This window comes from Chlorocebus sabaeus, chromosome 9 (genome assembly GCF_047675955.1).
Source record: "Chlorocebus sabaeus isolate Y175 chromosome 9, mChlSab1.0.hap1, whole genome shotgun sequence".
Lineage (NCBI taxonomy): Eukaryota > Metazoa > Chordata > Mammalia > Primates > Cercopithecidae > Chlorocebus > Chlorocebus sabaeus.
The window spans coordinates 133,841,469-133,866,716 of NC_132912.1; the positions used below are offsets into that span (position 1 = coordinate 133,841,469).

The following is a 25,248-nucleotide window of genomic DNA, read 5'->3' on the forward strand; positions in this document are numbered from 1 at the left end:
TTCACACATAAGTAAAGGTTATGATCCATCTACCAGTGTAGATAGTTGTTCATAGGTATTTTGTGCAGTTTTCTATGCTATGTGAATATTTTCTTCAGTTACATCTAAATAACTACTAATATGTAGAAAATATATTATTTTTCATATGCTAATATTTTATCGATCCATTTGTTGATCTTTTAATTCTGAGTTGTTAAGCTGACTGTCTCCAGTTCTCAAAATGTAAAAGTATATAACCAAGTAGTATTTCATATTTCTGTTTTATTTCTTATCGCATTGGCTAGAACTTCCTGAAAACAGTTTCAGTAAAATGATAAACAGTGACTCTGATTATCCAAGGACTGCTAGCACTGTGGCAGTTTTTAGCTAATTATTCTGTATCCGGTTCCACTTCATTCTTTAGTTTTCTTTCTTTTTTTTTTTTTTTTTTTCTGAGATGGAGTCTTGCTCTGTCACCCAGGCTAGAGTGCAGTGGTGTGATCTCAGCTCACTGCAAGCTCCGCCTCCCAGGTTCAAGCCATTCTCCTGCCTCAGCCTCCCAAGTAGCTGGGACTACAGGTGCCCACCACCACGCCCGGCTAATTTTTTGTATTTTTTAGTAGAGACAGGGTTTCAACGTGTTGGCCAGGATGAAGACCATCCTGACCTCGTGATCTACGCACCTCAGCCTCTCAAAGTGCTGGGATTACAGGCGTGAGCCACTGCGCCCGGCCAGTTTTCTGACTTTTTAAATGGCTGTTACTTTTGCATTTTTATCAAACGACGCATCTTCATGTGGTCGACTGATGGGATATGGTTGTTCTTTTTTTTTTTTTTTTTTTTTTTTTAATTTATTTATTATTATTAAACTTCAAGTTGTAGGGTACATGTGCACAACGTGCAGGTTTGCTACATATGTATACTTGTGCCATGTTGGTGTGCTGCACCCATCAACTCGTCATTTACATCAGGTATAACTCCCAATGCAATCCCTCCCCCCTCCCCCCTCCCCATGATAGGCCCCGGTGTGTGATGTTCCCCTTCCCGAGTCCAAGTGATCTCATTGTTCAGTTCCCACCTACGAGTGAGAACATGCGGTGTTTGGTTTTCTGTTCTTGTGATAGTTTGCTAAGAATGATGGTTTCCAGCTGCATCCATGTCCCTACAAAGGACACAAACTCATCCTTTTTTATGGCTGCATAGTATTCCATGGTGTATATGTGCCACATTTTCTTAATCCAATCTGTCACTGATGGACATTTGGGTTGATTCCAAGTCTTTGCTATTGTGAATAGTGCTGCCATAAACATACGTGTGCATGTGTCCTTATAGCAGCATAATTTATAATCCTTTGGGTATATACCCAGTAATGGGATGGCTGGGTCATATGATACATCTAGTTCTAGATCCTTGAGGAATCGCCATACTGTTTTCCATAATGGTTGAACTAGTTTACAATCCCACCAACAGTGTAAAAGTGTTCCTATTTCTCCACATCCTCTCCAGCACCTGTTGTTTCCTGACTTTTTAATGATCGCCATTCTAACTGGTGTGAGATGGTATCTCATTGTGGTTTTGATTTGCATTTCTCTGATGGCCAGTGATGATGAGCATTTTTTCATGTGTCTGTTGGCTGTATGAATGTCTTCTTTTGAGAAATGTCTGTTCATATCCTTTGCCCACTTTTGGATGGGGTTGTTTGTTTTTTTCTTGTAAATTTGTTTGAGTTCTTTGTAGGTTCTGGATATTAGCCCTTTGTCAGATGAGTAGATTGCAAAAATTTTCTCCCATTCTGTAGGTTGCCTGTTCACTCTGATGGTAGTTTCTTTTGCTGTGCAGAAGCTCTTTAGTTTGATGAGATCCCATTTGTCAATTTTGGCTTTTGCTGCCGTTGCTTTTGGTGTTTTAGACATGAAGTCTTTGCCCATGCCTATGTCCTGAATGGTACTACCTAGGTTTTCCTCTAGGATTTTTATGGTATTAGGTCTAACATTTAAGTCTCTAATCCATCTTGAATTAATTTTCGTATAAGGAGTAAGGAAAGGATCCAGTTTCAGCTTTCTACTTATGGCTAGCCAGTTTTCCCAGCACCATTTATTAAATAGGGAATCCTTTCCCCATTTCTTGTTTCTCTCAGGTTTGTCAAAGATCAGATGGCTGTAGATGTGTGGTATTATTTCTGAGGACTCTGTTCTGTTCCATTGGTCTATATCTCTGTTTTGGTACCAGTACCATGCTGTTTTGGTTACTGTAGCCTTGTAGTATAGTTTGAAGTCAGGTAGCGTGATGCCTCCAGCTTTGTTCTTTTGACTTAGGATTGTCTTGGAGATGTGGGCTCTTTTTTGGTTCCATATGAACTTTAAAGCAGTTTTTTCCAATTCTGTGAAGAAGCTCATTGGTAGCTTGATGGGGATGGCATTGAATCTATAAATTACCTTGGGCAGTATGGCCATTTTCACGATATTGATTCTTCCTATCCATGAGCATGGTATGTTCTTCCATTTGTTTGTGTCCTTTTTGATTTCACTGAGCAGTGGTTTGTAGTTCTCCTTGAAGAGGTCCTTTACATCCCTTGTAAGTTGGATTCCTAGGTATTTTATTCTCTTTGAAGCAATTGTGAATGGAAGTTCATTCCTGATTTGGCTCTCTGTTTGACTGTCACTGGTGTATAAGAATGCTTGTGATTTTTGCACATTAATTTTGTATCCTGAGACTTTGCTGAAGTTGCTGATCAGCTTAAGGAGATTTTGGGCTGAGACAATGGGGTTTTCTAAATATACAATCATGTCGTCTGCAAACAGGGACAATTTGACTTCTTCTTTTCCTAACTGAATCCCCTTGATTTCTTTCTCTTGCCTGATTGCCCTAGCCAGAACTTCCAACACTATGTTGAATAGGAGTGGTGAGAGAGGGCATCCCTGTCTTGTGCCAGTTTTCAAAGGGAATTTTTCCAGTTTTTGCCCATTCAGTATGATATTGGCTGTGGGTTTGTCATAAATAGCTCTTATTATTTTGAGGTACGTTCCATCAATACCGAATTTATTGAGCGTTTTTGTTCTTTGAAACCAATGAGAACAAAGATACAACATACCAGAATCTCTGGGACACATTTAAAGCAGTGTGTAGAGGGAAATTTATAGCACTAAACGCCCACAAGAGAAAGCAGGAAAGATCTAAAATTGACACTCTAACATCGCAATTAAAAGAACTAGAGAAGCAAGAGCAAACACATTCGAAAGCTAGCAGAAGGCAAGAAATAACTAAGATCAGAGCAGAACTGAAGGAGATAGAGACACAAAAAACCCTCCAAAAAATCAATGAATCCAGGAGTTGGTTTTTTGAAAAGATCAACAAAATTGACAGACCACTAGCAAGACTAATAAAGAAGAAAAGAGAGAAGAATCAAATCGACGCAATTAAAAATGATAAAGGGGATATCACCACTGACCCCACAGAAATACAAACTACCATCAGAGAATACTATAAACACCTCTACGCAAATAAACTGGAAAATCTAGAAGAAATGGATAATTTCCTGGACACTTACACTCTTCCAAGACTAAACCAGGAAGAAGTTGAATCCCTGAATAGACCAATAGTAGGCTCTGAAATTGAGGCAATAATTAATAGCCTACCAACCAAAAAAAGTCCAGGACCAGATGGATTCACAGCTGAATTCTACCAGAGGTACAAGGAGGAGCTGGTACCATTCCTTCTGAAACTATTCCAATCAATAGAAAAAGAGGGAATCCTCCCTAACTCATTTTATGAGGCCAACATCATCCTGATACCAAAGCCTGGCAGAGACACAACAAAAAAAGAGAATTTTAGACCAATATCCCTGATGAACATCGATGCAAAAATCCTCAATAAAATACTGGCAAACCGGATTCAGCAGCACTTCAAAAAGCTTATCCACCATGATCAAGTGGGCTTCATCCCTGGGATGCAAGGCTGGTTCAACATTCGCAAATCAATAAACATAATCCAGCATATAAACAGAACCAAAGACAAGAACCACATCATTATCTCAATAGATGCAGAAAAGGCTTTTGACAAAATTCAACAGCCCTTCATGGTTGTTCTTATAAACACAGAGATGATACTATTGTCACTGCCTTTCATAATATGATGCTGTTGATGAAATGCATATTCTACTGGATTCTTACAGATGTTATTGTTTCTGTTCTGTGAAATTTTCAGCAATACTTGGTAGGATTTGTATAGCTATCTTTATAACTGAGATTTGTCTGTATAATTTTTGTTTCCACTTTTTCTATTTTTAAAAAACATTGGTAATCAACTTCTATTTAGAGTTTCACCATATTCCATGTTTGGAAACAAGCTCTCTAGCTTGAGAATGTCCTTCTCGGAGTCTGGGAGATTTTACCACTGAAACCTGTGGTGTCTCAGGTGCAGATGGAGCTCTTTATGCAGCTGCCACATCGTGGTTCAAGTTGAATTGCCCATCGTGTCTCTCAAAATAGTTTATCTAATTACTTAAAAAGTACAAATGTGGAGCAGTGACGGCTCCATTTATTGTGTATTTTTTTCATGTAATTTGTTTTCATGTCCATGAGAAAGTATTTTTAATCATTTTAATTTATTTCTGGATTTTTTTTTTGAGACAGAATCTTGCTCTGTTGTCCAGACTGCATTGCAGAGGTGCGATCTCGGCTCACTGCAACCTCCACCTCACAGGTTCAAGCGATTCTCCTGCCTCAGCCTCCCAAGTAGCTGGGATTAAAGGTACATGACACCACGCCTGGCTAATTTTTGTATTTTTAGTAAAGACAAGGTTTCGCCATGTTAGCCAGGCTGGTCTCAAACTTCTGGCCTCAAGTGACCCGCTGGCCTCAGCCTCCCAAAGCGCTGGGATTACAGGCATGAGCCACCATACCCAGTCTTATTTCTGGTTTTAAAATCATCAATGCCTGCCTTTATTTTTTAATCATATGCTTCCCCATATTTTCCTTTTTCCCCTCGAGTTTTCTAATGCCTGGATTTGAAAGCTGATTTCTACAGTGCTGATGGTTTCGTGTTTAACATCATCATCATTCCAGGCTTTAGATTTGCAAGTACTATTTGACTGTGACAGTGCAGGTGTATCGCCATCTTGGACAGGCACCATCATTCTAAAGTTCACCTTGATCAAAAACCACCTAAATCCAAAGGGCATCCGCCTAATGGCTAAAGTCATCATGACCATAAATCACAAATAACATCTCCTATCAGAAACATTCCAAAGCCCTCCCCGACCAGAGACATGCCAGCCCCGAGATAACTTCCCTCCGGCTGGGAAGATGTCAGCCCCAAGATAACCTCCCCTCTGCCCAGAGACATTGCAACCCCACCATAAAACTTCTCCCTCACACAGAAACATCCCAAGTTTGTGAAAAGCCCCCTTACACTAAAACCAATCTATACTCTTAGTCTGTATGAGAAAGTGCTCCTGACCAAAATCCACCAGAAGCCCCTCTCAGGTTTATTTTCTCTAAAATAAATCTGTCTTTAACTGTTAAGCCACATTCCATGTTTCTTTCTTCTTTCTTTAACTCTTACAGACTGCAACTTATGAATTCTAATAGATGCACTTCAGGTTGGGTAATTGTATTTATGAGTTTACACTTGTAATTTATACTTCCGTTTCACTCATTATTTTTTTGTAGCCTTTTAACTTCAAGGTTGATAGGCATTTCTTTATCGTCCATCACTGTCTTTCTGGTTCAGATGCATGATGACTGTAGGTAAGGCCCAGGCAATTGCTCTCTGTAATTTCCTGAGTGTACTTCCTGGTGTTATGTAGAATCTCACTGTTTACTTTTTTAAATTTGATTATGAAGTCTTTCAACAATAATAAATAATAGTGTAATGAACCAGTGTCCCTATTTTTATACTGTGGGAAGAAATAAAAAACAAGGAAACTTTATGTCTGAAGAATGAGAGCCCCTTTAAATGATCAGGCCCAGAGAGGCATTAGAATGCAACAGCAGTCACCTCCCTGCCCCTGAGCTAAATCATGGCCTCCTGAAGCCACCTGCTGTGCCACCAAGTCGCCATCAAAGGCCATACACTCTGGAGTGCCACACGGTGTACCCCATCACTAACTAATGTCATTTCTGTAAACCAAGCAGAATCCCTGATGAGCCACTTCTGTAACTGCCCACCTCCTGATTTGTCCATTATCTCTTTAAAAATCTGAGCCTTTCCTTCATTCTCCAGAGCACTCCCCAAAACAACCTGGAAATGTTCCACATGGCAGCTGTCCTCAACCTTGGCCCAAATAAACTCTCTATGTTAATTTTGCCTCAGTTTCTTCCTTTTAGGTCAACAACACCAACCTAGCTCCCACTCCAGGATTATTCTAAAGTAAATTCATGACATTTTATCTCACCCTTACATGTTTCAGAAGATATCTCTAAATTATGAGTTCCTTTGAAAAACATGAGCATAGAACTCATCACTCCAACAAATTAACAATAATTACTTAAAATTATAAAATACATAGTCAGTTTTTCTTCTATTGTCCATTTTTTTTTTGTTTGGTTTTATTTAAATCAGGATCAGACAAAATCCTGGCATTTTGTTAGGTATGTCTTTTAAGTTTTTTTTTTTTTAGTTGTATGCACTCAAGTGCTATTTACATTCAGTGTACAGTCCTCTGCTTTTAACAAATGTAGACAGTTTTGGAACCACTGAAGCCAGATAAACATCCACCATCCCCAAACCTGCCCTCTGCCCTTTTGTTGTCAAAACCCTTGTCCCACCCCATCCCCTGGAAATCACTGAGGTATTTTTTGTTCTTATAGTTTGCTTTGCCGAGAGTGTCACAAAAGTGGAATAATACATGACATAAATGTTTGATCCTGAATGCCTTCATGGGTATAATGCTTTTGGGATCCATTCACGTCATTGCACATGTAAGAAGTGTGTTTCTTGTTATTTCTGTGTCCCAGTCCGTTATTTGGATCTAACCAAGTTTGTTTACCCATTCTCCAGCCAACATCACTTAGGAATAAAGCTACTACAAATATCTGTGTGCAGATTTCTATGGGCATCTTTTTATGTTTCTAGAACAAATACGTAAGAGTGAGATTATTGGGTACTAGGATAAGGGTGTTAATAACAATCTGCTCAACTGACCTTCAAAGTGACTGCTTCGTGTTGCATTCCCACCAGCAAGTCACGAAAACTTCAGCTCTGCCACATCTTCACCACCACGTGGTATTGCCAGGTTCTGTCTTTGTTTTGTTTTCATGATCGCCATGCTAATAAGTATGCAGGGACTCCAATCATGAATTCAACTTGCATTTTGCTAATGAAATATAAAGTTGACCATTTTTTAAAATTTTATTTAATTTTCTTTAAATGTACATAAAATAACAATACATATTCATGGGGTATATAGTGATAAATTGAGTCATATGAAGTCTAGTGACCAGATCGGGACAATGAGCATATCCATCACCTCAAACATTTTCCATGTCTTCGTGGTTGGGAACATTCGATATTCCAATACCCCTCCTTCTAGCTGTTTGAATCTATATATTACATTGTTGTCATCTATAGTCACCCTACAGTGGTAACGACCTCTAGAACTTATTCCTGCTCTCTAGCTATAATTTTGTAGGTTTTCACAAATCCCTCCCTATTTCCTGTGCTTATTGGCAATCCATCTTTCTTTGTTGGTGGTGTGTCTGGTCATATATTTTGTCCATTTCTGTTGGATTGGTTTTTTTCTTATGACTAAGTTGTGAAGGTTCTTTGTATGCTCTTGTCTTTATCACATATATGTTTTGTGAGTATTTTTCCCACTGTGTGACTTTTCTTTTTCTGTTATTTTATTTTATGAAAAGTGATTTCAAAGACCAACAGTTTTTAAAAATTTAGATGAAGTTCAAGTCATCAATGCATTTTGTAATATGGTTCATGCTTTTGGTGTCATGTTATTAGAAACATTTCTCCAATCCAAGGTCACAACATTTTTCTTCAATGTTTTCTTCAGAATTTACAGTTTTTGGTTTCACAACTCGGTCAATCATCTATTTTGAGTTAATTTTTATATATAGTAAAATGTATTGATCAAGGATTGTTTGCTTATTTTGAAGACAGATAGATGTTTACTTGTTCCAAAGTCATTTGTTGACAAGATGGTCTTTTCTGTATTGATTTTTCTTTGTACCCTTGTAAAAAAATCAATTGGCCATATGTGCATGTGTCTACTTTTGGATGGTCTACTACTATATTCTATTGGTCTTTATTCTTATGCTTTTGCCAATTGCACAAAGCCTTAGTTCCTGGTGATTTGTCATCAGCATTTGGATCAGCTATGCCTGTGTCCTCCACACTCGCTTTCTTCATCAGAACTATTGCGGCGATTCCACTTCCTTTGCCTGTCCATATTAATTATTGCATGGGCTTGTCAATTTCCATGAAACTGGGATTTTGTTTAGGGCTGCACTAAACATGTAAATCAACGTGGGCAGAAGTGAAATCTTAACATTATTGAGCCTTCCAGTCTATGAATACAGAGTATCCCTCCATTTATTAATGTCTTATTTGATTTCTTTCATTAATGTTTCATGATGTTCACATATTTTGTTAGGTTAATCCCTAAATACTTCATGATTTTGGTGCAATTTTAAAGGTACTTATATTTTATTTTAACTTCTAGTTGTTCATTACCAGTAATATAGGAGTACAACTGAATTCTCTATATTGACCTTGCAACCTGCTACCTCACTAAACTTCCTTATTCATATTAGTAGCTTTTGGTACACTCTTGGAGATAGTCTATATCGTCATTTGTCTGCACATAGAGACAGTTTTGTGTCTTCCTTCCCAGTTTGTATGTCTTTCTTTTCTTTTTACTTTTTGCCTTGTTGCACAACTAGGGCTCCCGGCACAAATCCTTGCCTTGTTTTTCATCTTAGAGGGAAAACACTATCCTTCCACTATTCAGTTCGATGTTAGCTGTAGATCGTAGATCTTCCTTAGATGTCCTCTGTCAGTTTGAAGAAGTCACCTTTGATTGTTAGTTGACTCACACATGGTTTTTTGTACTGTTTTGTTTTTAATCTGAATGGATGGTGAATTTGACAAATGCATTTTCTGAATCTATAGAAATAAACTTATTACTTTCCTTCTTTGTCTTCTGATAAATAGCTTTGATGGATTTTCTAATGTTGAACCAGCATTGGATTCCAAAACCAGAAACAAAAATGAAACAAAACAAAAAAACTCACTTGGTCATGATATATTATCAACTTTAAATATGGCTGGATTTGATTTGTTAATGTTATCTTGAGCCTTCTTGCATGTATGTTCAAAAAGTGTATTGGTCTGCTATTTTCTCTTTGTAATAACCATTTGGTTTTTGTGTAAGGGTAACGGCTACTTTAGAAAAAATTACTTAGGGAAAATTATTTCATTTTATTTTCTGAACAAGTTTATTTTAATTTGTGTATTATTTCTTTCTTACGTATTTGGTAGACCTCACCAGTGAAGCTGTCAGGCACTGAATGTTTTCCTGTTGGAAGAGTTAAATCATAAATTTTATGTTTTTGTCAGATACAGAGTTATTCATGTTTTCTATTTGTTCTTGAGTGAGAACTGGTAGCTTGTGACTTACAAATAACTTATTTCATCTAAGCTGTTGCATTTATGATTATAATTTATGTTTTCCTATTGCATGGCTAGTGTTAAGATATATCATAATAATATCTTCTTTTTTATTCCTGACATCAGTAATCTGTGTTGTCTTTCTTTCCTCTAATTCTTTATAGCCAGGGGTTTATAAATTCTATTTGATCTTCCTAAAGCATCAAGTTTTGTTTTCATTGAGTTTCTTTATATTCTTCTGTTTTTTAACTTTCTAATTTCTGCTGTTATCTTTACTATATCCTTCCTTTAGCTTGTTTGGATTTAATTACTTCTACTTTTTCTAGTTTCTTAAGGTTAAGCTTAGATCATTAATTTGAGGTATTTCTTGTTTTTTAATATAGGCGTTTTAATGCTATAAATGTCCGTCTAAGCTATATCCCACAAGAACTTTTTTGTTATATTGATTTTGACTTTCTTTTATTTTCATTCTATTCAAAATATTTTCTTATTTCCTCTGTCACTTTTTCTTTGACCTATCCATTACTTAGGAGCATTCTGTTCTATTTTCAAACATTTGGAGGTTTTCTGGATATCTCTGTTACTGATTTCTAACTTAATTCTGTTGTGGTTGGAAAATAAATTGTGTACACTTTTTTTTTTTTTTTTTTTTTTTTGAGACAGAGTGTCGCTCTGTTGCCCAGGCTGGAGTGCAGTGACACGATCTCGGCTCAGTGCAACCTCCACATCCTGGGTTCTGGTGATTCTCCTACCTCAGCCTCCCATGTAGCTGGTACTACAGGCACATGCCACCACGTAATTTTTGTAATTTTAGTAGAGATGGGGTTTTGCCATTGTCGGCCAGGCTGGTCTCAAACTCCTGACCTCAGGTGATCTGCCCTTCTCGGCCTTCCAAGGTGCTGGGATTACAGGCATGAGCCACCGCGCCCGGCCCTACTTTTAATTATTTAAAATTTTTTACTTGTTTTAGAGCCTAGAATATGGTATTGATGAATGTTTCATGTGCAGATAAAAATATATACCCTGTTACTGTAAAGTAGAATGTTCTATACATGTCAATCGGGTCAAGTTGTTAGACAGTATTATATAAGTTCTCTAAATTCTCACTGATATTCACTGATGAGCTTTCATGCTCTGTCAATTACTGAGAGATGTTGAAATCTCCAATTGTAAACATGATTGTCTAATTTTTGTTCTGTTCTATCAGTTTCTGTGTTGTGAATTGTGAATTTCTTTTATTAAATTATTAGATTAAATGTATTTGACTAAATTTTATTAGAAATTTTTATCCCTAGTAATACTTTTTGTTCTGAAATCTAATTTGTCAAATATTATTACAGTCACTTCAGCTTTCTTTTGATTTGTATTTAGATGTTATATATTTTCCAGGCTTTTGCTTTTATGTTCACTGTGTCTTATAAAAAGTGAGTTTTTTATAGACATTGTATATTTGGAACTGCAAACCAGAAAACTTCTGTCTGTTCATTAGGAGGTTAGATCTTTATATTTAAATCTACCATTTCATAGTTTTTAAAATATTTGTTCCAACTTTACTTTGATCCTTTGCTTTCTTGTTTTGTCTGCTTTGGGGTTAAGTGATCATTATGATTTCATTTTTATTTCCATAATTATTTTATTAGTTATAACTCTTTTTACAATTTTAAGTGTCTGCTGCTCTACTGCTTTATATCTTTTGAAGATATCTTATATCTTTCAAAGATAAAGTATGTCTTCATCTTAGAGGGAAAACATTATCCATCCACTATTAGAAACCATAGCTCTTCCTTAGATGTCCCCTGTCAATTTGAGGAAGTCCCCTTTAATTCGTAGTTGACTTATAGGTGGTTTTTTGTATGGTTTTGTTTTTAATCTGAATGGATAGTGAATTTAAAGACATATTTATATCTTCAAAAGATATAAAGTATGCCTTTAACTTGTCACCTTCAAATAATACTATAGCACATAATGTATAGTACAATAGCCTTACAATTCCATACTTTCAATTCCTTACTTCCATGCTTTGTGAAATTTTTAGCATGCATTTTTATTTTGTGTATAATTTTATGCATTATATAACTATTTTTGCTCTTTATACTGTCAGTTTTCTTTTAAAACAATTAAAAACAGGAAAATATATATTTTACTTAATGTATTCCATTTCTAGCATGCTTCTTTTGTGTAAAGGTAACTTTCTCTACGCTAGTGTATTATTCCTGACTGATAAACTTCTTTGTAATTTCATGAACTGCAAATCTACAGAGAATGAATTCTTCTCAGCTTTTGTTTGCTTGTTATTTCACTTAGCTTTCAATAATTGTTTCTGTTTAGTATAAAGTTCTTTGAATCAGAAGTTTAAATATGATTCCTCTAGTTTTCAATTTCAGTTTTTTCTTGTTTTTTGCTATTTATTAGTCTTACAGTTTGCTGAACTTATTGGACTTATAGTTTCATAATGTCCATTTTTATCTCCTTTGTTCATTACAACTTCAAATATTCTATCTTCCATGTATTCTTTCCTTGCTCTTTTCAGACTTCAATTATACATAAGTTAAACCATTTGATATTCTCTCCTGGCTCTGGAAAAGGGCGTTCCATGTTTTCAGTTGCTTTCTGTTTTTGTTACTGGTCTGTTGATCTATCATTAATTTCATTAATTCTTGGCTGTATCACATCTACACAGGAGTTCATCAAAGTAATTTTTCATTATGCAGTGTTTCATTTTTTCTGATATTTTCATTTGACTTTCTTATATTTTTTACATCATTGATGAAATTCTCCTTCTGTTCATTCATGTTGCTCTCCTTTCCATGAGTTAATTTAACATGCTAATCATGGTCAATCATAGCCCTGTCTGATAGTTCTAACATCTGTGTCATCTTAGGGTCTGATTCTGTTGATTATTTTGTATCTTGTCAATAGTTTATCACTTCTTGCTTGGTTTGTGTGTCTTGTAACTTAATTTATTAAGTGCTAGGCATCAAAATATAACATAATGAATGAGATAATAAATACGGTTTACTCCTGGGAATGGGCACACCCCTTCTTGTGTCAGCTGTTAGTGAATGCAATTTTGTCAGTGCATTCAGGGGGTGGACCTGGATTTGGATTTTGTTGTCATGGTTGCCTTCAATGCACCACAAGCTTCAGATCTTTTAAAAATGTATTTTGCTCTTCTTCTCCGAGAGAACACCAAATGGCGGATGACGCCGGTTCAGCGGGGGGGCCCGGAGGCCCTGGTGGCCCTGGGATGGGGAACCGCGGTGGCTTCCGCGGAGGTTTCGGCAGTGGCATCCGGGGTCAGGGTCGCGGCCGTGGACGGGGCCGGGGCCGAGGCCGCAGAGCTCGCGGAGGCAAGGCCGAGGATAAAGAGTGGATGCCCGTCACCAAGCTGGGCCGCTTGGTCAAGGACATGAAGATCAAGTCCCTGGAGGAGATCTACCTCTTCTCGCTGCCCATTAAGGAATCTGAGATCATTGACTTTTTCTTGGGGGCCTCTCTCAAAGACGAGGTTTTGAAGATTATGCCAGTGCAGAAGCAGACCCGTGCTGGCCAGCGCACCAGGTTCAAGGCGTTTGTTGCTATCGGGGACTACAATGGCCACGTCAGCCTGGGTGTTAAGTGCTCCAAGGAGGTGGCCACTGCCATCCGTGGGGCCATCATCTTGGCCAAACTCTCCATTGTCCCGGTGCACAGAGGCTACTGGGGGAACAAGATCGGCAAGCCCCACACCGTCCCTTGCAAGGTGACAGGCCGCTGCGGCTCTGTGCTGGTGCGCCTCATCCCTGCACCCAGGGGCACTGGCATCGTCTCAGCACCTGTGCCCAAGAAGCTGCTTATGATGGCTGGTATTGATGACTGCTACACCTCAGCCCGGGGCTGCACTGCCACCCTGGGCAACTTCGCCAAGGCCACCTTTGATGCCATCTCTAAGACCTACAGCTACCTGACCCCTGACCTCTGTTAGGAGACTGTGTTTACCAAGTCTCCCTATCAGGAATTCACTGACCACCTTGTCAAGACCCACACCAGAGTCTCTGTGCAGCGGACCCAGGCTCCAGCTGTGGCTACAACATAGGGTTTTTGTACAAGAAAAATAAAATGAATTAAGCCTGTTAAAAAAAAAAAAAAAAAAAAAAATGTATTTTGCTTAAGACAAATTCTGGGTTGTGTGAAAATCTTTTTCTGTATTTGTACCCTTACCCCAGCTTTCAGCCAGCCTTACATTCCTGCACCACACAAAAGGTTTCCTATATGTCCCTCTCCTTCCACCAGTGATAGGGGGTTATTGCTTTTTACTCAGTACTTGCTACTGGTTAGTGGGAAGAAATCCTTGTCAATTTCAGTCCTACCTAACTTTGTTCATTTGGTCTTAAAGACTGGGGGTTTCTTACTCCTGCTTTTAACAAACGTGAAGGATTTTTAAAGGCTTTATACTCTCATGATCCTTCTTTTTCATCTCAATTTTACTGACATAATTTATGTATCCAGATTATGATTATTATAAAAAACTCTTGAAAATAAAAATATTGTTTTAAATTTTTCAATCATTCCTGCAACCAAATTAACAAATATTAACATGTATCCTAAAGGTTAACAGAAATTGTTGATAATTACAGATATTTTGAAAACTGACATCTCCACTGTTAGTTCTTATTTAACTGTATTTATCACTTATCTGAAAAAATTAAAAGAAAAAATGAAATTTGATAAAATAAACTTTTTCCAAATGTCTCATATTTCATAGAATTCTAAAGTAATTGTGTTTTCATGATTTGAAAACTGAGAAAACGTAACCTCAAGTCTGCTTTTTTAAAAAAATCATACTGATAATTGCTTGAGAAAATAGGATCAGTGTGAACACATTCCAAATAACCATATAAAAGTAAACAAAATGAAATAAACTGTAAATGTCACCCACAAAAATAAAAACAGTATAAATCAAAAGAATACCAAAAGAAAATAAAAAAACAGAATGCAATAATTACAGATAAATATACACACAGTAAATCAAATATAAATGTGCTAAATTTCATTTTCAAAAAGCAAAGGCAGACATTGTACTTTTAAATAATTGACCCGAGCTTAAAACAAAAAGAAGGCAAAAGTTGATAAGAAGAATAAAATACAAGATGTAGATAGAGCAGCAGCAACATTAATTTCAGACAAAGAATTTAAGGTGAAAACATTAGGTGTGGTAAAGTCAATTGATTGCTTTTTTAAGAACATCTTTTCCATACTAATGCAGTTGTATGACTTTCTTGTGAGGCATAAATTGCTTCAATCACAAGATGCTTTCCTCGTAATTCTCCAAACTTTTCTCCATGAACCAAGCTTGTCTAGTACTGCAGAATGGTCTGAAGCTGTGTCAGCTTCAGTGTTCTTTTAAGTAGTGTCTCCAACATTCATAAAATGCCTCCAGGATACAGTGAGCAGGATATATGACTTGCCTTGCTCCGTTTACTACTTCTGCTGAAATCTGTGTTTTGTTTTTTGTTTTTTTGAAAGGAGAGATATATATATATTTCCTTTTCTCATCAAATGGGTTTTATTTAACCTTATATATATTGACTTATTTTCCAACCTGACTCTGGTATAACATTATGAGACAAGGAAGAAAAACCAAAATATTTTCCCCAAAACATGTTTCTTTGCCATATCTTGAAATGGTCCTGCAAGTCATCTTTGGTGGGGGAAAATTTGCATCTGTAAACAATCTCTATTAACATAGCTAGATCTTTTACTTCCAGGCCCTCCCAATTCTTTTTTTTTTTTCAATTTTTTTTTTTTTTTAAATTATACTTTAAGTTCTGGGATACATGTGCAGAACTTGCAGGTTTGTTTTACAGGTATACACATGCCATGGTGGTTTGCTGCACCCATCAACCCATCATCTACACTAGGTATTTCTCTTAATGCTATCCCTCCCTCAGCCCCCCACCCCCCAACAGGCCCTGGTATGTGATGTTCCCCTGAGAGGAATCTCCCTGTGTCCATGTGTTCTCATTGTTCAATGATCATTTATGAGTGAGAACATGTGGTGTTTGGTTTTCTGTTCTTGGGTTAGTTTGCTGAGAATAATGGTTTCCACCTTCATCCATGTCCCTGCAAAGGACTTGAACTCTTCCTTTTTCATAGCTGCATAGTATTCCATGGTGTATATGTGCCACATTTTCTTTATCCAGTCTATCCTTGATGGGCATTTGGGTTAGTTCCAAGTTTTGTTATTGTGAACAGTGCTGCAGTAAACATATGTGTGCATATGTCTTTATAGTAGAATGATTTATAATCCTCTGGGTATACACCCAGTAATGGGATTGCTGGTTCAAATGGTATTTCTGGTTCTGGATCCTTGCGGAATCACCATACTGTCTTCCACAATGGTCGAACTAATTTACACTCCCACTAACAGTGTAAAAGTGTTCCTATTTCTCCACATCCTTTCCAGCATCTGTTATTTCCTGACTTTTTAATGTTTACCATTCTAACTGGAGTGAGATGGTATCTCAATGTGGTTTTGATTTGCATTTCTCTAATGACCAGTAATGATGAGCTTTTTTTATATGTTTGTTGGCTGCATAATGGTCTTCTTTTGAGAAGTGTCTGTTCATATCCTTTGCCCACTTTGTAATGGGGTTGTTTGTATTTTTCTTGTAAATTTGTTTAAGTTCTCTGTAGATTCCAGATATTAGCCCTTTGTCAGATGGATAGATTGCAAAAATTTTCTTCCATTCATGAAATCTGTGTTTTTAAGGAGGTCAAAGCAATATAGGTTTGTTGTTTGCTTTCTATTTTACACAGATATCACCTTCTCCCACTGTTACGATCTGATTTTCACAGTCACATCTATTTATGCTTAAGAATCTTTCTGTGTTGTCTTCTCTCATCAGATGCATAATCAGTTCTTCTCTTCAATGATTTTAGTTGCTAGTTTTCAGAAGTTTCCTTGCATTCTTTTCTCTTTTCCTCAAACTGTCTTTTCACATTGACCAACTCTCTTTTGAGTTTATCTTTTACTGCTTTTCTATGTTCTATTTTATTTTACCTATTAAGAGAGGCAAAACGTGTTTTGACTACAATGGTTACAAATTCCTGTGCAAAATCCATTTCTCAGATATGTTTCTCTTCTGGAGCTTTTGAGCAAATGAATCTTTTATGAAGCAGAATACTTCAGATGCCCTATCTCATCTTCCACTTTGTCTCCCCCTCTCTCTCTTAGTCATCTTTGAATGAAGAGAGGTACAGTCAGTGGTTTGGTTTGGTTTGGTTTGGTTTGTTTGTTGGCAGAATCAGGCTCTTTGATCTTATGCCGGCAGGCAATGGGATATGGACAACTTTTACATAAATCTCTAGTTTCCAGCAAGATCCTTCTATTTCATTTGCCTTTGTTGGACAGATGCTGAATTAACTACCTTCTCCTCCTACTGCTTGATATTCTTGATATAAATTATTTAATTCCTGAATGGCTTGAAGGACTCTGAAGCTCTTATTTTCAGAAGTAGAAAACAGAGACTCCTTGGAAGGTACTCATGCCACTCAGACCCTTCTCCACATCTGCCTGTGAGGAACCGCATGTCCTAAGATGCAAGGTAAGCCCCTTCTGCCTGGGAAGAAGAGGGACTGGTAGGACTGCAGGGAGCGGGGAGGTGTTCATGGGGATGCGGCAGCTGATGCACAGGCGCTGCTGAAGAAGAAGTGGTGACTGTGGGGCAGGTGGCCTCTCCCTGCCTGTCCAGCCCTGAATCAGCTTCTGAGGTCTGGGAATCAATGGATCCGAGATAATTTCTCAGTTCAACCCATTCACAATGATCAGGAAGAATTTCTTTGACAACTTTGCAAAATCATTAATTAGAGATCATTAAATCATTAAATCATTCTTTGCAAAATCATTAATTAGAGATCTTAGTTTCTAGTGCAGGTGTAATTATTTGTGTACTTGAATTTATTTGTCTGTGAGAACGCTCTGCCTCTTCTGTGGCTCCTCTGCTTCCCGAGAACAAGTTCACACTTTCCTGGAGAAGCCAAGAATCCTGAGTGGAAGAATGATGTAAAGTCCCCCAACAGTCCGTGAGGATCCAGGGAACTGACTCACACCACAGGTCTCATGTGACGGGTCTTGTTTGAAGAGGTCCCAGAGCCCATCCCTGCCACATCTCCTCCGGCAGCCCAACCACACTTGGCTACTTGGAATTGCCCGATCCCAAAATGCTCCTCTTGATTTTGTGTCTTTGGACATTCTATGTCCTTCATTTGGAATTCATTCGACTGTTCCTGCCCCAAGGTGGCATTGGCCACAGAGGCCTTCCCTGAGGATCCCCTGCTAAGGTTCTCCTCAAACACCTGTAGAGAGCACACGCCACTTGAATTTCTCCCTCAGGTCATATGTTGATGGACTAGCCCCCAAAGTGATGGCATCAGGAGGTTGGCCCTTTGGGAGGCTCAAAAATGACCAACAGGTTTGTTTACAACAGAGTGTGAGAGTGTGATGACAGGCGACCATCATCCTCCTGGTCACGAATGAGTGCAGTGTATATAAAAATGGAGTCCTTTATAATACTTATTAAAGCTTAGATAGCTTTTCCAAATTCATCCAAATTGTGCTTATATTATCTGAGACTCTGTGCCGTGCAGTTAATTCCTAATCAACAGTAAGTGAGGGGTGATCTGATATTAGTCTCACCCCCATCTCTACCAGAGAGATTCCAACTTAGTTCAACAAACGATTCAGTTCATTCAAACAAACCTGACTTCTGGGTCACATCATTTGAGTTCATAGTATAAATTGCCATTATCCCTAAAACAACAGTGCAGATTTTAAAAGTACTTAAAGAATGATCATTACAGAAAAATTACTACCTCTCCAAGAAAGGAAAATAAGCTTAGCTCACTAGACCTGTTGAAAATGAGCGAGTTTGATTCACTTTTCCTGCTCTTTGGTACTGTGATTCTGCTTCACTGATTAACTTGAAGGGGATCGATAAAATATATCTGATTCTAAGGCCATTTATTTCTGAATATAAAACTTTATAACAAGATTGATTGATGTAATATAACAATTGTATAATAGATTTATACATTATATATTTTATATATAGTACATACATATATTTGTAAATGCATACTTTTATAATATAATTGCGATATAAATTAGCTAAAATATATAAATTTATCAATTCATAATAGGATATGAAAAATTAATAGTAATTTTTAGTAATGACAGCATACATGAACATTTACGTGTGAGTGTCTTAATAAAGTTGTAATTTCTCATTAACTACAGTAAAATTAAAACCATTTACCTGAATTTTTAACTTACTTGGAGTTTACCCTACCTTCCACCTTTATTTGCCCCCCTCATCCCAGTTCTCTGTTAAGCAGTTTGTAGCATGTAAATAACCCCTTATATGTTTTCTTTGGCCTAAGAGACATTCGGTATGTGCATTCCAAAGTTGGGTAAATTCTAAGAATTCTGAAATTTATCAAAAAAGAAAAGTTTTCATGAAGCAATTCAGAAACTACCATCTCAAAACAAATACATTTGATTATTATTAAATTACCTTTAGTGTCAGGTACCTTTCTCCCCATAACATAATTAAAATTTTAAGTGTTATATTCACATATGATCCATAAATTTAAAAAAAAAAAAGCAGAGAAGAGAAAATCTAAGCTTTGTTGAATAGTAGACTAGGTTAGAATGAAAGGTTATTCTGCTATTTATCATGTTTATAAGAAATATGATTTTATTTTATTCTTAAAAATAGATCCATTAATGGATACTCCATTCTCTAGGATGCGCTTATCTCACACTGCGTGTCTGTGGTCCAAACATCTCACGTACCCCACAAACACACACACCTACTATGTACCCACAAAAAATTGTAAAAATAATTTGTAAAAGTTTAAAAAATAGATTCATCCAAAAATCAAAAGAAGGTAAAATCAATACAAACATGTTTCTAATGAAGTATTGCATATTTGCCACACAATAGTAAGTAAACGATGTCCCTAAGGTGGAAAATCTATGAGAGGTGACCATAAGCTTCTCCAACTAAACAGATATTTAGCACATTTGTATATGGATTTCCTATGAAGAAGGTGAAGGAACGGTGGAAAACGTCTGTATGATACTCAGGGGTGAACTGAGAGAAGGAAAGTTCACATAAAGACTTTGTGGGAACAGGTGAGCTCATTTCACCATTTTTAAAACTACATTTGCTGGTTATTTTCATGACAGTTATGGCCAACGCATTAGGAAATTAAAATATTACCTTTTCATATACCAAAAGAACCTTCCAAAGTCATGTCATCCTCATATAACACATGCCACTGAATCATCGTTTATCATCATTAAATCAAATAGGAAGCATGATCATGTTAGTGTAAAATGTTTATAAATGTGTGCATGTACCATGCTCACTCAGACTTCAATTAATCCCTAATGTGTAATTACAAGGACAGGTTGCAGTCAGAAATCATTTAGGCCTATGAGAAACACAAATAGTTTAGTTGTTCTTCCTGACTTATTACTGAACAAGATTCATAGCAAATTGGAATAAATGTGTAAGCAAACAGAGAACAAAATAAATATATCTCCTAACCCATCACTGCATTATCCACAAGAACATCTTATTACTAAACGTTAGAGACACACATTGAGACAAGCTTGGGAGGTAGGAAATTACAGAAAGGTAATGTAATTCTGAAGCCATAACATATTCCATAATGGAAGGTGTTGCACGACGATTTTGGCACGGGCAGCATTTGCTTTCATAAAATGATCCACATGTTAAGGTGATTTTAAAAATCAATTTAAAAATTCATAAGATGATTATATTCCCCTGTTACTATGTAGGTTTATTATACAATCTTTCATCCAGGCATTGCTTCATGGGAGTCTGTTCCAGGACAAATGTTCTTTCAGGTCACTAGACTCCAAAGATAGAATAAAATCCATCTTTCAAACAGGGCATTTTATAGTGCATCTCACTATCACCGCAATGGGAAGGCAAAATTCAGAGATCACACATGTTACTGTGCCCTACAGACCAGCAAACGTTATTCCTTGCACCTCGCCACACACAAGCAACATTTTTTAAAGAGTAGGCTGATCAATGAGTGCCCCTATTAAGAGCTATCAGCAGGAAACCTGGTCCAATCCTAAAAATAGAGCATTGCAAGTACAATTCTGTGAAAACCCCTTCAGCCATCTCTTCATTTTAACATCAGATCTCTTATCCACCCACCCCAGAAAAAAACAGTGGATAAGCTATCCAAGACTCATTTTTTTAAAAAAGCTTCATGCTTGTGAAAAGAAATTATCTTTTACCAAGATAATTGTTTCATTAAAAAGACAAGTATGGTTTTCATATCTAAAACTAATTTGTGATTGAAGCAAAAATGAAAAGCACATTGTCAATGTTATTTGGGCACCAACCTGGGATGGGCTGAGGTGCTAACACCACTGTGGGGAGTGGCCTGGAGGCAGGACCCGGCCTGGACAGAGACACAGCGACTTGATTTGCCAGCAAATGAGGCTTTTCATGCCCATGGAACAATCTTGACTCCTCAGGATGTATCCACGTTGAGTCCAGAGCAAAGGAATTATTAAAAAAGATCTGTCCGAAAATAATGCAAGCATAACATTTAAGGCAAGGTACATGATAAAAGCTGAACATGACTATGAAAATATTTATGCTGCCTTACGTTGATCCAGCATTGAACATTCTATTATTGGGGACTCTATAAAAACATCATTCTAAAACTTAAAGGAAGTTCCACAGAGCTTCAATACCAATCACCATCTAGTTAATATCTTCTGGGCTGGCCTTCAGCTATTGACTTGGTCACTTCAGCACAGCAGTCAGTTCACTGATTGAAGAAGCACCCCATGAGATAATTACTAAGCTCTACAACAAGTCAATAATTTACTTCTTTAGTTTCCTTGTGAACAAAATGTAGTCAGTAAATTTGAATCCAAAAGCCAAAACAAACCATTAGAAAGATGAAAACTTAAAGCATCATATGAAGAAAAACTGACTTTTAAAACTTGAACTGGTATTGTGTAATGTTTAAGTCTAGATCTTGGATCAATGGTTACAAATTTAAAAACAAAAAAAATTTAAAAAAGACTCTGATTCAAAAATTGGAAATTTTACATTGCCCTGTGGAATCCAAATATCCTAAACTAAAACAAAATGCCCCCCACTTGCTGATATTTTTGAACAAATCAATCTAATCTTGAAATGATTTCTTTGTATACCTAGATGGCCAATTTATGGCAACGAGAAAATACATGGATATTTTTGTTGTTATGGCGATGTTCAACAACTTAATCATTAAAAACCCCTTATCCAATTAAATCACTTGCATTTTTACCTTACAGTTAGGAATCCTTTTATCTATCCAACTTTTCCCAATAGGATTTGCAAGAGCAGAAGGGCAGAGATGTGGGAAGATGGGCACCAGCTCCACTGTGGAAGAGGGGGGCAGTCCTAGGGACGGAGAATGGCCACCAAACAGCCACTGCAAGCCAAGCAAGAAAAGACAGTTGCATTAGCCTGAATCCATCCACTCAACTTCACACCAAAACATTCTAGAATAACTGCTTTGAAAAGGGAATTTCAAAGTGTATGTATTTGATTATCAGATAAACTTCCTCGAGGAAAACTATAAATACTTACCAATCAAAGGAAAAATTATAGTTTTCATATCTGAATCATCACAAAGCATTACCAACGTTACATTCTTCAATACTGAAAAAGAACTTCTAAGCACAAAACCTCAAGCACAAGGTAAGAAATGGGTTTCTGCTCTGAGATCATGAGAAACCACCATGAAAAAGAGAAATGCTGGGTATTCCCTTTCTAATCCTTAAATTATTTTTATAGGCAGGCATAGGGCTATATTATTCCTTTCAGTATTGCGTTTTGTATTAATTACATTTGTCGTTTTACAAACAACTAATACTTTCAAAATGAAAATATCTAAGAAGTTAAGATTCCAAGTTTCACCAATACAAGGTTCACCAATACAAACAGATTCTATGGGAAAAAAAAAAAAACTAAGCATCTCATGACTTGAAGATCTCAATGCACAGAATAAAACATCAGTCATAGAAAGGGGCTGGTAATTCAGGACACCGTCTCTCTAATTGAAATAACTGAGACCTCATAAGGCATTAATAAAATGCATTGCTCAATGACATGGAACGTTTTAGTACCTATTGTTTTAAAATCATAAAAGCATTTGTGATATTCCTGTTATGTGAAAATGTTCTTCTGGTTCTACATATTCTTACTTTACAGAAGATGGGTAGCACAAAAATATTTAAAATATTAATACTAAGGTTTTTAAAAAAATTTTCTCTTAAATTTATACAAGTGAAAAAATGCAGTTTTTTAAAACAGAATTTTAAAAAATGTAGTTCCTTGACATTATATACCTCTAGTGGTAGCATTCTGATATAACACCCCTCCAAAATACGGCAAAAACTACCAACGTTTATTGAAAATTCTCCAAAATAAACTGCATCACACATACAAACACAATATCCAGGGCTGCATATGTGATGTATCATTAAGTCTAAAGACCAATTTAGCAGGAGTTTAACAACATCTTTTAGAAAAACTTACAAGATAATATTGGAATTAAATTAATCAAATGGTGTATTCTAACATAACACTCATTTGAATATGCTAATGAGGTCAATCCTTGGAATAAAATGCACGCTATTCCCTGATTTTAAATGCATCTGCATAGTTAGCTGACAATGAATCTTGCCCAAACCAGCCTGCCTAGCTCTGCTGCACCATTTATCAAAGGTTCAGTCACTTTTTCTTTTTAATTCGATGTCTTAAAAGCCAAACTCTTCTAAAGTGCAGTGTGGCATTAACGAATGTGGTGGACTCCGGCAGGCCTGGGCAGGGGAATCTCCGGTAATACCTCTCAGTACCGAAGGCAGGATTTCCCAGCCACTTCCACCGGTTGGAATTCTCTCAAGCATTGCCCTGAGTCTATTTTCAAACGAAAGGGGGAAAAAATCCAACCCAGATTAGAATCCGAAACAGCTATCGATTTCCAGCTTGCTTTCAAGTCTGGGAGAGACAGTGAAAGTCCTAACTTCTCCGCGATGTCAGCCACGGCCCGCGGCGGCCACGGAGCCACTTCAGCACCGCGCGGTGGACAGCGACCCCCGGCCTGGCGCGAGTTCCCTGCGGTCCCCACGCGGGCCTGGGCGGCGGGTCCCTCTACGGCTCCGTCCAGACACCCGGAGGCACCTGCCAAAGCTGCGGAGGTGGACAGCCGGGCGTCCAAGCATGAACTTTCTCGCCGAGGCACGGCTGCCGGGCTGCGTCCTGAGGTTTGGGGCGGCGAGGACCGCCGGGGAGGAGGGCGCGCGAGCCGGAGGCCAGAGCCGGGCCGGGCAGGGCGCGCCCAGGAGCGGGGGAGTCGGCGATTCGGGCCGAGGCGGGACGGGGACACGTTACCTGCCCGTGGAGCGCGGGGAAGGGGTGCGCGGCGGCGGCGGCGGGGTCTGGCGCAGAGGGCAGCGGCAGCAGCGGGAGCACCGGCTCGCTTGGGGCCGGCCAGCCCGGGAGACCGGGGAGCAGCGCGGCAGCGGGCGGCGGGGCCGAGGCGAGCAGCACGGGGGGAACCGCGACCCCCGCGCTGAGTCGGAACAGCCCGGCCGAGCCCGGCACCATCCAGACCCAGGGCGGCGGCGGCGGCGGCTCTGCGTCCATGGGCCAGAGGAGAGGCTGCCGCCGCCGGGGCTGCTGCTGTTGCAGCTGCCGCCGCCGCCCCTGGAACCTGGTGCCCGCCTGCATCCTACATCCCCGCGCGGGCGGCGGCGGCGGGGGCGGCGGGCGCCCGAGATGCGGGGCCGGCGGCGGCGCGGGCTCCGGAGCGAACTCACTTGGCTCCACTGCGCGGCCGCTCGCTCCGCCCCTGCCCCGCGCGGGGAGCTCCTCCTCCTCCCGCCCGCGCCGCCGCCGCCCCCGGACCCGGCCCCCGCCCCGGTCCCCGCCCGCCTGCGCCCCTCCCCGCCAGCCCCAGCCCCGCCCGCGCGCTCCCTGGCCCTGGCCCGGGTCTCCTCCCCACTGCGCCCCCTGGACCCGGGCGGCCGCGGAGGACGTGGGTGGGCGAGGGCCGAGGGCGCGCCCGGCTGGGCTCCCGCCAGTGCCGCCACCCTGGTGGCCTCTGGCCCTCGGGGACCCAGCGCACCGCCAGGGAGACTCTGGGCTCCGCACTCAAGGGCAAGCGGAAGCCGGGGTGGCGGCGCCGGAGCCAGGCATGTCCCGCTGCCCGGGTGGGGCTGAGGGCGCAGATGGGGACAGCGCGGGCCGCTCTCTACCTGGCCTCCTCGGAGTCCAGGGCGCGGGTCCCGGGGGGTACTGGGCTGCGGATCCCAGCGCAGGCGGCCCGGGCGCTGCTAGGCGCTGGCAGATTTCTGCTGCACAAATCGGCCAAACACGTTCTTAAGGCCCCCGCGGGTCCCCTGGCCCAGAGGTTGAGCCGTGGGTGCCTGGTCTAAAGTTCCGCGCCCCACAGTGGCCCGCTGGCCTCGGCAGCTCCTGCCCTACGCCCTCCACGGCACCAGGCAGGTGGCCCCAGGGCCTTTGCCCAGGACACTCCCAGGGTGGGGCAGGACCA

General features: G+C 39.4%; 1 protein-coding gene and 1 pseudogene across 1 annotated transcript in view; one reads left to right on the top strand and one right to left on the bottom strand.

The window, feature by feature from the left end:
- The window catches only part of TCERG1L (transcription elongation regulator 1 like), a 231,330-nt gene extending 206,821 nt beyond the window's left edge, over positions 1 to 24,509 (bottom strand). Inside the window, exons 1-3 of the mRNA XM_007964448.3 lie at positions 24,084 to 24,509; positions 21,973 to 22,119; positions 21,032 to 21,212 (exon numbers count right to left, since the gene is read on the bottom strand). Coding sequence (XP_007962639.3) covers positions 21,032 to 21,212; positions 21,973 to 22,119; positions 24,084 to 24,422 — 667 coding nt within the window. The 5' untranslated portion in view covers positions 24,423 to 24,509. The remainder of the gene's footprint in view (positions 1 to 21,031; positions 21,213 to 21,972; positions 22,120 to 24,083) is intronic.
- On the top strand, positions 12,776 to 13,683 carry LOC119627994 (small ribosomal subunit protein uS5 pseudogene; annotated as a pseudogene).
- Positions 24,510 to 25,248: the final 739 nt, after the last annotated feature.